Source organism: Lynx rufus, unplaced genomic scaffold, assembly GCF_022079265.1.
Source record: "Lynx rufus isolate CCGP_SWC_20201006 ecotype Redwood Valley unplaced genomic scaffold, mLynRuf1.p SCAF_10, whole genome shotgun sequence".
Lineage (NCBI taxonomy): Eukaryota > Metazoa > Chordata > Mammalia > Carnivora > Felidae > Lynx > Lynx rufus.
This window is the reverse complement of record NW_025814824.1, coordinates 79,683,167-79,699,264: the sequence shown is the minus strand read 5'-3', so window position 1 is coordinate 79,699,264 and position 16,098 is coordinate 79,683,167. Positions and strand designations below refer to the sequence as shown.

Below are 16,098 nucleotides of genomic sequence, written 5' to 3'. Positions count from 1 at the left end.
GCAGATTTCCAAGTTGTCGCCAGCAACCCCAATGGTTTTTTTTTTTTATGACCTAAGGTTTTCTCTGTCATTAATTTGCCTTTTGCATGTACTATACCACCCCCCTGCCATCCCGAGGGCTAGTCTGGAAAGTGTGTATCCTACTCATCTGTTTATCTAAGAAAGTTGTGAGGAGAGATATGAACATATACATCTACTTGTTTAGAAAATTTTTGATTAGCTGGAACAACAAACGATCACAAGAAAACAGGCTACCTGGGGAGGTGGGAAGGAAGAGGTTGGAAGGACGGGCGTAGAACATAGATTTCTCTCCCGAATGGACCTTGTTTCGCCAAGTTTGGCATTGAAACTATGTAAATGTTTTAATTAAAAATAAATCAAAATGAGAATAAAAGCAGTCTCTTAAAATTCATAGCAAAATGAAACAGACCTTCCTGTAGACATCGTTGAAGGCGTTACCCATGCAAAGAGGAAACATTTCAAGCCTAGAACACGGTAATTTGACTGCATCCCTAATGGAACTACTCGGAGGTTAAAAAGGACCTGCAAAAACCATTTTTGATTGTTTCTAGTGATATTGTTAATAATGATATTGGTGTTGATAGTTAAAACTGTCATATTTCTATTAGAGGACCAAACAAATAGCTAATTTATTAAGATTTTTACTGTCAGGGAAGAGAGATAAATTTAAAAAAATCAAAGAAATAAAAATCCTGCCATCCTTGATTTGAAAATATCAGCATGAACTCATGGGTTTCCGATTAAAAACATTTACACTTAGGTTTTAAAAATGTCCAATCCAGTACCAGTGAGTACCTCAAGCGCCGAATTATGGTTTCTAAGTACCTTTCCCCACTCACGGGAACGAGGACTCCCTGGAGAAATGGCTTGATTCTAGGTCTGGGGCCGGAAGTATACACTATGAGCCTCGGACATCTTTTCATCGTAGGGAAAAAGAGGGGAAAGAGGGAGTAAAACAGATTTACGGTGGTTCTCAAAATATGGCCCCCTGGACAGCAGCATCAGTGTCGTCTGAAAACTTGTTGGAAAGGGAAATTTGGGGCCTCACCCCAAACCTGCTGACTCAGAAGGTCTGCTTTTACAGGTCGTCTTGGTAGCCCTGGGAACCACTGGATTAAAAGGAACTTAAGAGACGTATAGTCACGTGCTAAACATGGAGTTTATTTGGATGCTGGGGAATCAGACCAGTTGTTCAAAAAAATTACGATGCACTCAGGGGAATGTGTCTCCTGACACGTGGTGATATTAAGCAATTTCTGTCATTATTTGAGATGTAGTGATGATGTTGTGTTTTTCTTTTTATGGATTTTGGTTTTTTTCTGGACCTATATACCAAACAACTGTATGGCTGTGAAATGTAATTAGCTCCTGGGATTGAATTTAAAAATAGTTGTAGGGTGCAGATGGGCAGGGACGGAGACGTAAGGGGTTTGGCCGTGAGTTGATAATGGCCGAAGCTGGGTGGGTGCCTGGCGGTTCATTATCCCGTTCCAGGACGTTTGTAAATGTTTAAGATTTTTCATTACAAAAAAGAAAAAACCAACCACTACCAAAGCCAGCTCCGGGAGTCAGGCCGCCTACCCGTGCTGGGAGGAGCGTGGGGCCCAGCCCTGAGCTGGGCTCTGTGGCCCTGAGGAGGAGTTGGTCTTTTGAACTCTCCCAGGTGTCGGGCACCCTGCTATGCACTCAGCACCTCCTTCCATCCCTTCCGGGAGCCTCCAGAGCTAGGTATTATTATTGCCACCTTCCAGAAGGAGGAACTGAAACTTCTTGCTTTGTCATCATCACAGCTGGAAGTGACCAAGCCGGGTCGAGCCCCGTTGTATGTTTACCGTGGTGAATTCATCCTTTAAAAATGAAGATTTTAGTTCAGTGGAGCAGCAGACAGACACAATTAAAATTGCTCGTTTTATTTTATTTTATTTTTTTTTTAAATTTTTTTTTTCAACGTTTATTTATTTTTGGGACAGAGAGAGACAGAGCATGAACGGGGGAGGGGCAGAGAGAGAGGGAGACACAGAATCGGAAACAGGCTCCAGGCTCCGAGCCATCAGCCCAGAGCCTGACGCGGGGCTCGAACTCACGGACCGCGAGATCGTGACCTGGCTGAAGTCGGACGCTTAACCGGCTGCGCCACCCAGGCGCCCCAAAATTGCTCGTTTTAAAGGCTGGATAGAATATGTATAAGGTGCAGGGCGCCAGGGTGGCTCAGTCGGTTGAGCATCCGACCCCTGATTTCGGCTCAGGGTCACGACCCCAGGGTCATGGGATTGAGCCCTGTCGGCTCTGCACTGAGCGTGGTGGAGCCTGCTTAGGATTCTCTCTCTCCCCCTCTGCCCCTCTCCCCTGCTTGCTCTCTCTCTCTCAAATAAATAAGGCATTTGGGGAGAGCAGGTGAAAATTAACCCACCAGTTGGCAAAGGGTCTCGCAGCACCTACTGTGTGCCAGGCGCTGGTGGTCAGAGGGAAGAATGGGGTCTTGGGTGAAGCAGCAAACAAGTAGATGACCAGTTACCGTTCCACATGAAATGGGCAGTGATAGAGGGAGCGCTGGGCATAGTGGGTGCCCGAAGGAGCGCTAACCAACCTAGACTCCGGGTGGGGAGGAGTCTCAAGGAAAGCTTCCTGGAGGAGGTGTTGCCCAAGGTGACTTTTGGAAGAGGACTAGAGGTTAGCCAGGCAGGGGTGAGGAAATAAATCATTGTCTGCAGGTGTATCTCCTTTGCGTCTCACTCTAGATGGATGGGTCAGGGGTTATCCAGGTTGTGTGGTCTAGGAAGCCACGACCTGAACACAAATCTTTGTGGGCTCTTAGCATGAGGAAGAGAATCAGAGAAAACCGAAGGTTTAAGTTCAGGTCTGTTGTGGAAGGACCGTTGACAGTCTTGTAGCTGACACAATTGGTGAATCTTGAAAGTAGGTTAAAGCAGGGAATCAAGAGATGATACATACCTTAAACACTGTAATTTAACTGAAAACAGTTCAACGTACATTCATTTGGCATTCTTTTGATGTAGGGCCGGGGCCTTTTCTTTGAATACGGGTCTGCTGATTAGGGTTTCACATCTTCCTTCTTTCATAAACTACATCCATAATGTATGTCTGTCACTTCCAGTTTCTGTTTTTTAAGATGAAGAAAAAAACGCAGACACTTGTAAGGCAACTCGAATATAGAATTCTTCTAGACTCCGATCCTCCCACGTCTTCCAGAGTTGATCCCCCCCCACCCCACACACACCTAATTTGCCAGAAACGTGGTTTTTAGTGACTTGCCTTTATCACGTCTTTTCTGAGGCATATGTTTTCATAGTTCTCTGTTCTCATGCATGTATTTCATGGGTTTACTAATACTTAATTAAATCCTGTAACCGATTGCAAGTACAATTGCCTTATAGACAAGTTTGGGAACAAAGTAAAGTGGTTCTTTGTAAGCTGACCGCCCAACATCTGCCCTCTCGGGAACAGAGGTGTTTCACGGAAGCAGAGGGTAGCCTGTGGTGGGGGGGCTTATGAGAGAGGAGGGTCCTCACCTCTGTGACCTAGTTCCCTGGAGACGGTGGAGAGAGCCCCTGGGGTGTCCACATTGCACGGGAGAGCTGGGGACTCTGGCTACCCATGCACTCTCCCCACCCCTCTAAAAGATGGAAGCTGTCTGAAGGATTAAACTCTCCTCATAATGCTTTTACGTTCTCTTTTTTGTACCATCAAAAAATTTGCTCTATAGTTTTTGTAAAAAACCATAACAGAACCTCACACAATTCTGATACATTTTAAAAAATGAAAAATAAAACTTCTAAATCACATCCCTCAGAGATAAATCACCGTTAATCATTTTGACGTTGTCTCTCCGTCATCAGTTTTTTAGACATCTCCGTATACGCATGTACGGATATAGATAGATGTATGCGGTTTTCTGAAACAGGAATGCCTGATATACAATAGCTGTTCTGGGCTCTCTTTGTCACTAATTGTGATCATCTTTCGACGTCAATAAATAGAGTCCCACAACATCATTTTTAGCAGCCGCACAGTTATGCCATTGTCTGTAAGACCCGTGATTTACTCATCCAGACCCCTGTTGGAACAAAGCAGGTTGTTCATTGGCTCCTGCTATGAAGAGCGCGGAGATGAACCTCCTGGGACGTAGGCGTCTTCCTGTGCTTGTGTGGTTACTTATTGGGGCAGATGCCCAAGTATAGAATTGCTGGGTCAGCAGGTTGAGTGCGTCTTACGGTTTGGTAAATCTTGCCAGGGCTTTCCCCCCGGGCCGCGCCTGCGGCCACGAGAGTGCCTGCCCCACACCCCGGCTGTCCCTGGACTTGGCCCATCTGACCAGCAGAACATGGCTTCTAGTTTTCCCTCAACTAGCATCGTCAGGAAGGTCGCGCATCTTTTTGTGTGTCTTTTAATTCTCTCCTGTGTGATACACTGTTTTGTACTCTTCGTTCATTTTTCTAATTCCTTTTCTCCTGAGGCTGGAGAAATGAAGGCAGAGATCACCAGACTACACAAAAAGCTGTTTGAACAAGAAAAAAAGTTGCAGAACTCTGTGAAGCTTTTGCAGCTGAGCAAGCGCCAGGAAAAAGTCATCTTTGACCAGTGTAAGTGAGCGGTGGGGGGCGGGCCGCCACGTCCAGCCACTTTGTGCCTCCGAAGACAAAAAGCCCAGTCCCGGACACCTACTTTGGAGCCCAGATCATGTGTCCTCATGCCTCCTATTTATGGGTTTCCTTTCATACTTCGTCCTTTTTGACCCGCACAGACAAATAAATGCACTTAACAGACCTCAGTGGCGAGGCCACGTGGTGCCAGGGACAGTCATCTCGGTGGGGACACAGGTGTGTGGGGTAGGGTGTTAGGGAACCCTGAGAGGGGAGTGGGGGAGGGCGTCCTTCTGTCCTGGAAGGTGGGCTTCTTGGACAAAGTGACACCTGAGCTGAGTCTGCCAGAAGGAGCAGGTGTTGGTCAGATGGAGCGGTGCGGAGGGGCAAGAAGCATATGTGAGAAACCTACAGCAGCTCACGTGGCTGGAGCAGGACTGCGAGGGGCAGGTCGAGGCTGGAGGGGCCGCTGGGACCAGGACTGTGGCGTGAAGGCCTTAGAGGGCAGGCCCAGGGCGGCTGGCACGCAGGGTAGGGCAGGGACCTGTCACCGCGGCTCCCCTGGTCCGGGCAGGCGAGGAGGAGGGCCTCGGCCGTACCGCGCGGATCCAGGGGAGGGGATGGCCGTGAGGCCTGCTTCCCAAGGCAGATCCACAAACTCAGGCTCAGGGAGGCTAAATGACATTTGTAACATCAGTCCTCGTCCGATCCAGGAGCTTCAGAGATCATGGGAACCCGCAGCCCTGGGGCGCCCCTCGTGTCTGTCACAGCCCTGGCCGGCCTCGCGGTCTGCCCGTCACCCTCCCTGTTGTGGGAGGGCCGCCCACTGCGGACCTTCCCTCCGGAGGTGTCAGTCTGCCCCGTGCTGCTCGCTCACCAAAGGCCAACGTTTCTGTGGCATTTCTGAGAAGCACAGAACCTAGATTGTGGTCGGGTGGGAGTTCTCCTTAGCCACCCCCGGGGACCTTCTGAACACGGACTCCGTGAGACTGGCAGAGTTCGAACTGCGGAAGAAAGAGACGCGGTCGAGGAGCAAGCGCTAACGTCCCGCTCGTGCCCCCGTGCCGGGCTCTGGGCACGGAGGTGAACGGCACCGTTCCTGCCAGCACAGGGCTCTGGCCTGATGAGGGGGACACGGCAGTTAGCTGCCGGGCAAGGCGCTGGGTGCCTCCCCCGCAGCCTCGGTGCTTCGAGGCTCTGGACTCACTGGGTCTTGAGTAGGAGTTACAGAAGGGCTAGGGACAGGGTTGTGGCAGGTGGCCTCGAGGGTGGGAACTAAGCACTCGGGAACACAGGAGGTGTGAGGGGATTCGCCCTGAGACGCCGCGTGAAAGAGATAAATAGGGACCAGGTCCCAAGGGGCCTGTGGATGGACTCCAGGGGCTGTTGGTGTTCGTCATGTCTTAGAAGGTCCTTGTGGCCGAGCGCGGAGGGGCCAGGAGGCAGAGACCTCTGTGGGGGCTGTGGCAGTCCCCCCGCCCCCCGCCCATGACAGCAGGGCTGGGGTGGGGCTGTGGAGGGGAGGGGATGGTGGGCAGATAGTGAAGACGTTCGTGTCACTCAGAGAAAAGGAGCCCTGGCGGGGCCTGTGGGGGACAGTGCCAGTCGTGGCCACGTGTGAGACGGCTGTGGAGCATTTGGGTCCGACCCCAGGGCAGCAGGGGAACAGGGCAAGTCCGGGACAGTTAGGACTCTGCGTTAGCACCTCCTGGGCAGCCCCGAAGGGTCACGGGGCACTTGCTGCTGAGGAAGTTTTGGAAACGGGCAGTAGGTTCAAAGGTGTAAGTTCCTGTGGTAGATCCAGAGGACAGAACCCAGCCTCGGGGTCCTGCCTCAGTGACATGCAGCCATTAATGAGTGCCGTCCTGTGTCGCCTGGACTAAATGACTCCCCGAGCGTCTGATTCCTCATTTCTAACGGGAGCCGGTAATTCCAAAGGACTCAGATTGGCCAGACAGGCCTGGGTTCTAATCACGACTTTGTAAAAAGCACCTCAGTTTTCCTATCTGTAAAGTGGGATGGTAATAATACCTAAACTTTATCGTACCCTGGGAACAAAGCAGATGCTCAGCAGACCCTAGTTCTCTGCCTCTTCTTTTCCTGTTGGCTCGGACTGAATTCCGGGTGTGCAGGTGGCAGACCATTCATACAAAAAAAATCACAAATGTCTCGCACCGCCTCCCCTGCTGAAATGGCGTCACCCACCTCCATGTCTCCAGGGCCTGGCCCCGAGCGGGGATCGGCTCAGAGCTGGGTGAGGGGTTGCCCAAGGTCGCACAGCGGGCGGCTGACTCCGGCCGGGCTGTGTGCCTCATCCCAGTGAGTCGGGTCCTTGGACGTTTCCCCAACCCTGCCAGCCTCACGGGGCTGCTTCTGGCTCTGAGGGGCCAAGCGGAGGTCGGCGTAGTGTCCCCTCCCCTGCCTGCCCTCACCTGGTGACTGGGGAGAACCAGGGCCCGGGGCTGGTCGGTGCCGGAGGCAAGCCGAACACGTGTCCCGGAGCGTGCAGGGGAGAGGAAGGACAAGTGTCACTTCCCTCACGGCCTCTGACGCAGGAGAGCCTGCTGCGCAGGGTCGGGGGTATTCGCTGAGGTCACAGTTCGCGAGCTAGACCCCCCGGTCGGTGTCTTCCCTGCCAGCAGTGAGGTGGGAAGAGCCCCGTACTGAGTGGGAGAGTCGTGGGTTCGAGTCGCACCTCAGCCCCGGGCAAGCCTGGGTTTGGACGAGCTCGTCACTGCGCTGTCTTCCCAGGCTGCTCCTTGCAGCAGGGATTTTGGGCTCTGCAAGGTGAGCGGTACGGTTCAGACGTGAGGCCCCTGCAGCTGGGGGCGGGTGAGCCCTGGCTCCTGGCCGGGAGCGTGGCGCTTTGGGACTCCGGTACCCTTCCGGTGTGATGTTTAACCTCCACACCTGGGAGGCTGAATCTTTTCTGGGTCACAGGCCCCTTGGCCGGTCTCAGGAGAGCTGTGAGTTCTCGCTGCAGAAAAACGCACACATCCAGATGCACACAGATTTGCGCTTGCTTTCCAGGGATTTGGGACCCCTCCTAAAGCAGAGCCCGGACCCAGGTCGAGGGGTCTGCAGCCTGGGGGTGGGGGAGGGCACGGAGAGACAGTGGGCACCTCTGAAATCGACGTCGGCCGGTTAAAAATGAAGCCCACGCCGGTTATCTCCCTCCGCCACCCCCCCCCCCGCCAGCATCACAGATTGCAAACAGACTTTGTTACCCCCAGATGGAAATTTTTTTTTTTTTTTCAACGTTTATTCATTTTTGGGACAGAGAGAGACAGAGCATGAACGGGGGAGGGGCAGAGAGAGAGGGAGACACAGAATCGGAAACAGGCTCCAGGCTCTGAGCCATCAGCCCAGAGCCCGACGTGGGGCTCGAACTCGCGGACCGCGAGATCGTGACCTGGCTGAAGTCGGACGCCTAACTGACTGCGCCACCCAGGCGCCCCCAGATGGAAATTTTTTTGTAAGGCAAGAAATAAATATTTTCCCCAGGCCACCACGTGGCTCCTGTTCTGAAGGAGACGCTGGGGAGTTGGGCTGTATGTGTGTTGATGGGGAGTCTGTTTCATCCTTGGGCACCATTGGCCAAAGCCCTAATTCCAGAAGCCTTGGTTCTGTCTCCTCCGGGGAGTAAATGGAATCTGTGACCCTCGCCAAGGCCTGTTTAGAAAGGACCCCGGATCAAGGCAGAAATCTCTTCCGTGGCGGCATTCCCCCTGTTGCCGGTGTTTGTGCCGGACAAGAAAAGGATTGAGGGAGGAAGCGGCCTTCCTGTACATTTGGCTGCACCCCCCTTCCTCCCTGGGGTTCTGACACACTGACGATCTGCCTGCACGCAGCTGAGAGCGTCCAGTCGGTGGGACCTCTGAAATCGTCCTACCCGGGGAACCACGTCGGGTTCCTGTACCTGCTGAAGGGAGTCCAAGGAGCGAAAATGCCCAGAGTTCATGCTTTCCCTCGGCTGATGGGAAGCCCGCCCTAAGGGTAAAAATTGACTTTGCAGAACTGCCCGTGACCCTTGCCTTGGGCCTTGGCACACGGGTTTGCTTGGAGTCGGGCACACCCCCTTCCCAGAGAAACCACAGCGTGTGGGGGCTAGTCAGTCACACGGCCCTCCCCTTGCCCTGCACCATTGGCCCCCAGACCCATAGAGGTGAGGCTTTGGGGTGCCTGGGCGCCCGCCAGCCTTCTGGAGCCTTGGTTTTGTTACCTAAAACATGGGCCGGTATCGCTGTGAGGTTGTGGCCTAGCATGAACGTGAAGGGGTGTCTCCGGTACCCCACGGATTCTTTGGTCTTGGGCCGTGTGATGGGGCAGATGGAGCCTCCCACACCCCTCTCTGGGTCTGGATGCCTCGGGCCTGTCCACGTGTCTGTCTGACCCATTTGGGGTTCAGGAGCCTCCTCCCTGCAGCTGGCTTTTACGCTGTCTTCCTGGGCATCTGTGTCTAACGATCCCTATTCTTTCTTTCTCCTCAGTGGTCGTCACCCACAAAATCCTCCGGAAGGCCCGAGGAAACCTGGAGGTAATGCCCTTTTGAGTTCTGTTACTGAAAGCCCATTTGGGGCATGGGGAGTGGGTGCAGGGCAGGAAATTACTTTGGAAAAATGAAGTTGAAGGTGGAACTGGGACACACGTCCTCCACGATTCTATTTTTCTGCCAGTAGCACATAAAAAGTTTCGTTTTAGCGTGGCATGGTTTCAGTGGTTGTTCTAATCATTAAGTTTGTGTGCTGTTTTTACGAGGGACGAATACCACAAACAATGCCTGGCACATAGTAGGTGTTTGATAAACGTTTCTTGAGTGAATGAATGAATGAATGAATGAATGAATACAGTATGATCTCACTGCCATTTGGTTCTATAAATATTTACTGATCAAACAGCATGTCTTTGAAAGTAGTTTCACAATAACAATTTTGCCTTTAACTCTGTCAGGGATCTTAACTTCAGAAACCCTCCACTGGACCTAAAATTCTCCTTTTCTCCCTCCCTTTTCCTAGCTTAGGCCCGGGGGTGCCCACCCAGGAACATCCAGTCCCGGCCGACCAGGCTCGTGAGGAGAACTTGCAGCCAATAAAGCCTGTGGTTCCCACCGAGCTCACGCTGTGTCTTTGTTACAAGTGGGGTTTCTATTTATTGAGGGGGAAAAGAAAGGACTGTCTGGCTGAAGGAAATCTACTTTTCCCTTTATGTTTTCTATCCTAAAGCTGGTTGAAGGGCTGTTATCAAACAGCGTTCAGATGCTCAGTAATGAGGCTTTTCACGGGCCTCAAGCTTCCGGGCGCTGGGTGTGCCCCCCCCCCCCCCCCCCCGAGCTGCGGCCTCGTGTCTGTGCACGGCGGTGGGCTTCGTGTCCACCATGGATTTGCCGAGTGCTCAGCCCAGCCTGCGGTTTGAAGATCCTCAGTGAGTGGTTTCAACTTGGTGATTTGGTTATTGCGTGTAGAGCCCCAGAGCCCAGGCCCTCAACTCCACAGAGGGACAGGCCAGGGGCTCGGCAGTGGCCCGGCCCTCAGATACCTCACAGGCTCTCTGTCCAGGTCACTTAGGTGTCCAGGGATGAACGATGCCATGCGGCGTGGCCAGGGCACTGGTGCCTGTATCTGGCCTACGCTGGGCAGTACATGGTCACATCCTAGAGCCGTCCCCGGAGCTGGTGCGTTCCCAGGGTAGGAAAGATCCAAGGGTGAGGCCCGGAGCGGGGACTTGTCACTGCAGCGTCCCCCAGATGACGGTGATCTTTCCATTCCCCTGTCCACAACACTGCCTGGTGCTTTGCTACAATCTTGCCACTGACCCTCATGTTCAGCCTTCGCCTTTGCCCTGAGCGTCATGGTTTCCCTGAGCAATGCACAAGGTAGGGCTCAGCCCCCTTTGCAGAAGAAGCCCCGGCAGCCCTGAGGGGCCCTGCTCTGCCAGGACGCTTGCTGCTCAGCTGTGGCCTCGCTGCCCCCCACCCACCTCTGTGCCACCGCCTGGGCATCCGCTGGGCCTGGGTGGGGAGCGTTCTGAATCCTGACTCCGTCTCCCTCTGTGCCCGTTCTGGCCATCACTCTTGGGGCTTCAGTGTCTGGGCGACACTTGTTTACTTGTTTACTTGTCTTCTGCAGTTACTCTGACACTTTGTCCTTGAACTGTCGCTTCCTGTCCGTCAGCTTGCTCGCTCCCTCGTCCCCTCCTCTGACCTCTTGGAGGTCCTAACCTCCGGTCCCTCTGCCTCTTTCCCTGTCCGTGGGATCCTCGTTTTTAGTTCCTTTCCTGTCAGGCGTCTTGAGTCCTGCCACCCACACCTGAATCCCTTTTCTACCCTGAGGTGTTGAGAGAAGGCACCATCAGACCCCGGATGCCGCTCCCTCTGAAACAGGTGTACCCTCAGCTCCGAGCCCAAGTCCCTAAGGAGGTTTACCAGGCCCCACTCTGGCCCCGTGTGACTTGTCCGAGGCCCTTAGCTTGTGAGTGGTGTAGCTGGGCCCTGATCCTTCCTGTCCTGCCAAACCCCACACCGTCCTCACTGCTGCTCCCGCAGCCCCTGGGACCCGGGGATGATCTGAGGTGACTGATGCTGTGAGCTACAGGTATAGGGAGTGGAGGTGCAGGGGCGGGGGGTCAGGGAGCCGGCCTCTCCTGGGCTCCCCACCTCTGGACCTTTGTTTCCCATGAAGTAAGGGGGATAAGGGGTCAATGGGTGGGGGCGGGGACCCACTCTGCTTGGGTTCCTGTCATCTGAGCTTCCTTCATAAGGACTACTTGCACAGATGTGCCTTATTTTAATACTTGCCAGAGTGTGGAAATGCAGATTCCGGCAGAAAATAATGGAGCAGCTCCTGCCTCCAGAAGCCGCACGAACTGCACACGAGGCCTCTTGGCGTGCTTCGGTGGAGGCCGCAGGGGGCTTGGCTTCCCCCGCTGGTCTCCGTGCCGGTGAGACAGCCCTCCCCCTTCTGCCCAGACCTGGTTACGGTTGTGAGCCCCAAAATCTGAAACTCGCAGAACAATGAGACCTTTTCCAAAAATCAGCGACTCTTAGCGATTCTCAGTGGCTGGTCTCAAAACAGATTTTTGAAGCAGTACTTAAAGTTCACATGGCGGTTGTGCCCAAATGCGAGTGTGTGTGTGTGTGTGGGGGGGAGAGATGTGGGGAGTAAGCTGTATAGTGAGTGGTTAGAGCCTAGGCTAGGTGTGGAAGCGGGAGCTGGGTTCAGCTGTACCTGCAGGGAAAGTTGTAGGTGTATTTGCACATGGTTACTGCGTAGCCCTTGGGCACTGAACTTGGTCGTTGGCAAGGGTGGGGAAGCTGGAAGGTTGAGAGGGTTCCACTTGGATGCTGCTACAGCCCAGGTCCATCTGGCTGGGAGACCCAGGCATGCCTGGGAGCACCGCCTACGGAGGAGGGGGCCCTGGGAATCCAGCTGGCCATTGGCTTAGTCACCCACAACTCTCCAGGAAGGCAGTAGCCGGAAGCAAAGTGTATTTTTGCACCCCTCCCCCGCACAACACCAGTTTAGATTCGTGTAAAATATTCCCAACCTTGGGCTAGTGAAGGCCCCTCTGGGGGGTGCAGGAGCAGCCTGGTTTGTTTGGACTGGACTCAGGCCAAGAACAAACTGCAATAAGGACAATTTGGATCTTGGAGAAAGCTCCCGTGTCCCTGGAGAGTTCATGTTTGCAGCAGCTGAATTCAGGAGGATGTGTCAATTTCCCGTTGGTGAAATTAATCACCATGTGAGATGAGGCGCTCCCAGAGAAGCAGCTGCAGGGGCTAAATATACAGAGAGAGAAGGAGGGGGAGAGGGGCACAGGGCTTCCAGCTCCCCCGGGAGTCTCCTCGCCCCCACCTCGGCTCACCTGTCCACCTCCCTGTCATGAGCCAGGATGGTAATCCCGGTCTTTCCGGGCCAGTGCCCACCTGCATAGCGGTAACTGTGCTATGCATGGTCTCATTAACCTGTACTACCCTGTGCCCTTCATGAATGAGAGAACGGGTAGATCGTCCCCTCAGTAAGTGTTGGAGCCAGGATCTGAACCCGAGCCTGTTACGACCTGTTCTCTATCCTGTCCTCTGGACTATCCTGTCTTCCCAGAATGCTATCTATTCAAAAAAAAACAAAAACAAAAAAACAAAAACAAAATTGCAGCCCTTCTCCTACCTTACAAACCAAAGTATTCCCACTCTTTCCTGCAACAACATGTCTCTGGGTGACCAGAGAGGAGCTTGGAGGCCCACAATTGGATTCCTCGACACAGCACTTATAAAAGGGCTGTGGATGGAAGGAAGAGTGATCTTGCTAATAAGCTCTCAGCACCGTGGAGGCAGGGAGACCTGCCTGGGGGCTGTCGACCCTGCCAAATTGCCTCTTCAATCTTGGCTGTATTTTAAGTCTAACTCAAAAATTCAATTATCAAAATTACTCATCCCGTCTTCTGAGAAGCCCAGGACTGTGTGCCTTAGGGGCCAGACGTGTTTACCTCTTGCCACGGATGAGGCCTTCCCAGCTCTGTTGGCGTGAGGTGGGCTGGGTGCGGGCAGGTCCAGAGAGCCCGGGTCCTGCCCTGGCCTCAGTTTCCTCACCTGCAAGATTATGATATAGACAGATAAGGATGTGTGACGGCTCACTACAAGACCCAGACATGGGCCAGATCCCGGGTTCGCTTGTTCATTTGTCTCAGTGAAGGTTCTGCCTCGGGGCTCCAGCACAGGCGGGGGTCCTCCCTGAGCCGCCTCCTTCCTCACACTCCATATCCCATCCACGATCATGGCCACTCTATCCGCTTCCTCTCCCGAGGCCGTTCTTCGTTTATCTCCGTCACCATCTTGGCCTAGATGACCATTGTCCCTCACCTGGATCACTTGCTGGCTTGCAGGCTGGACTCCTCGTATCCAGCCTTACCTCCTCCAGCGTCCCCATATCATAGCTAGAGGGATTCTTCAGAATGCAAAGCCGAGCATACCCTCTCCGTTTAAAATGTTGAATGCTTCCCATTGTGCATGATCTGCAGGCCCTAGGTGTGCTGAGTCCTGCCCGTTCCTTATTCCCCTCTGGCTGCCCACCCTCTCAGCTCCCTATGCTGCAGCCTCATGGGGGCTTTCCTCTCTCCAGCCGCAGGGCCTTTGCACGTGTTGCCACTTGCCTGGCAGACTTCCATCCACTTCCCCGGCCTCTCTTGTTTCCCTGGCTAGTTGGGTCCTACTCATGCCTCACCCCTAGTCAGGGAATTCTTTCCAATGAGGAGCTTGTGTTATATACACTGTCACAGCATGGTTCCCCGTCACAGGCACGTGGCCGCTGTTGTGACTGTGATGGAATTCTTGAGCAGACGGCTGCGAAAGGATTCTTGAGACGTCTTTGGTGCCAAAAGGCGATTTTATTTATTTATTCGTTTGTTTGTTTTTCTTTAACCCATTTGGCCTTTTTTTTTTTTTTTGATACGAAATTTATTGTCAAATTGGTTCCCATACGACACCCAGGGCTCATCCCAGCAGGTGCCCTCCTCGATGCCCATCACCCGCTTTCCCCTCCCTCCCCACCCCCCCCCCCATCAACCCTCAGTTTATTCTCGGTTTTCAAAGGCGATTTTATTAACGCGCGGGGACAGGACCCGTGGGCAGAAAGAGCTGCACTGGGGTTGTGAGGACTGACTGATCATATGCTTTTAAGTTAGTAGGGGTGAGGGGTAGCATTAAGTCTCTAAAGAATTTGAAAGCAAGGCTTTCAGGACTTCGAGGGGCCAGCTGCTGTTAAGATACGGTTAGTCTTCAATAAAACAAAAACATTAAGGAAGTCAGGCAGCCCTGAGTTGCTTGAGGAAGGCCACGCAAGCTGTAAGAGTTCACTTATGTTCCATTTCTCTTGCCTTTGTTCGCCTCATCAACTGGACTGTGTGAGTGCGATTTTTGGGGGGTTAGGCCTCGCCCCGTCAGTACCTAGAAGTTCCGTGAGGGCACAGACCCGTGTGATTTGCTCCCCACTCTGACCCCCATGCCAGCCACAGGGCAGCAAATATATTCACTCACCAAACATTCCCAGGGCCCCTCCAGGGTCCCTTTGGAAGAAATCAGACTGGTGGGGAAGACTTGTTCAGGGGGGTCCTGCGGACCAGGCTGTCTTCCCAATGTCACCACAGGCAGTCATGTGGTGGGAGGCTGCTTTTGCCAGCCGAAGGACGGGGTCCCAGAGTGGCCTGCCCTGCATCACGTGGCCATTATTCACTGGAGCCGGACTCAGAGGCAGGCCGGCGGGCTGCGGAGCTCAGCCCCCACCACGGCGCCGCGTGTAAAGTCCAAGATGGTGCGGGGTGGCCCCGGGGTGATCCACACGGTCAGTGCCCAGAAGGTTCCCGCCATCAGATGCGAAGTCCAGCCCTGCCCCTGGCGTGGCCTTAGTCTCCCCATCCTCAACGGGAGACAGGGAGTGGGAGCCACCTCGACTCCCCCCTCTTGGGCTCCTGTCCTGCCCTTCCGCCCCTGTCCGTTCGCCCCCGATCTTGGGGACGCCGCTGCCCCCAGCTGACCCCAGAGGGCAGCCCTGGGCACGGCGGGCTCCTCTCCTCCCCGACCGCCACCTTGGTGAAAGGCACAGCGTCAACCAGCCACCTTCCCACGCTTTCCTCTCGCGCCGTAATCACATCCTCGTCAACAGGCATTTACAGGAGAGCTTAATTACAGGTTTTCAGGTGTAAAAGGATCCTCTGTTTGTATTAACGCCACATGGAACAACGTGTGGCACCGGCTTGTTTGTGGCGCCACGTGGCCAGGGATGGCACACAACAGGGAAGAAGGGGAACAGCGCTGCCCTGGCTCTCCAGACTGACCGTGGGCTCAGGGGTCACAGACAGGGGGTGACCAGCTCACAAGGCTCCTTGGTGGTGGATGCCCGTGCCGCCAGCCCAGCTAGAACGCATGTGTGACTCACGAGGGGCAGGAGACCCTTGGCACCGGAAGGGATGGGGAGACCTTCACCTTCAAGCACCCACCAGATCCAGAGGGGGAGGGGCAGGCACACGGTTAACCACGTGAGGTGGGAAATGACAAGAGCAGGGGCGCCTGGGAAAGAGGCTCCCCCGCGGGCCTTGGAGGTGCCCTGCGGTGCGGGTGAAGGCTGGCCAGGAGTGCGTGACGTGGGACGGTGGGGAAGAAGGCGTTCTAGGCCGAACAAACAGCCTAGGACAGGCGTGCGCATGGAGCCTGGGATCTGGTCGGCGACAGGGAGAGGGCAGGCTGGAGGTTGGGGGGCCGGGGACTGCCCACATAAGGCAGCCAGGCTTCTTTGGAAGAGGGTGTCAGGCAGTGAAGAGACACGGAGGGATCTGTGTTGGGAAGGGTGGAACAGCCATGGAGAGGGACAGCACGGGGGCCGGGGAGGCCCAGGGTGTCCTCACTCGGGCAAGGCCAGGTGTGGGGAGGTGGGGTGAATGTGAGCCACTTAGGGGGGTCTGGGGACCGGTGCACTGGCTGAGTGGGGCC

The 16,098-nt window shown here is 54.2% G+C and overlaps 1 protein-coding gene across 7 annotated transcripts in view; it reads left to right on the top strand.

Annotated features, from left to right (window-relative positions):
* CDK5RAP2 (CDK5 regulatory subunit associated protein 2) overlaps positions 1-9,733 on the top strand; it is a 173,673-nt gene extending 163,940 nt beyond the window's left edge. For all 7 annotated transcript variants that reach the window (XM_047068608.1, XM_047068639.1, XM_047068648.1 and 4 more), the window contains 3 exons: positions 4,496-4,622; positions 9,113-9,159; positions 9,638-9,733. In XM_047068608.1, coding sequence (XP_046924564.1) covers positions 4,496-4,622; positions 9,113-9,159; positions 9,638-9,694 — 231 coding nt within the window. In that variant the 3' untranslated portion in view covers positions 9,695-9,733. The remainder of the gene's footprint in view (positions 1-4,495; positions 4,623-9,112; positions 9,160-9,637) is intronic.
* The last annotated feature ends 6,365 nt before the right edge of the window (positions 9,734-16,098 follow it).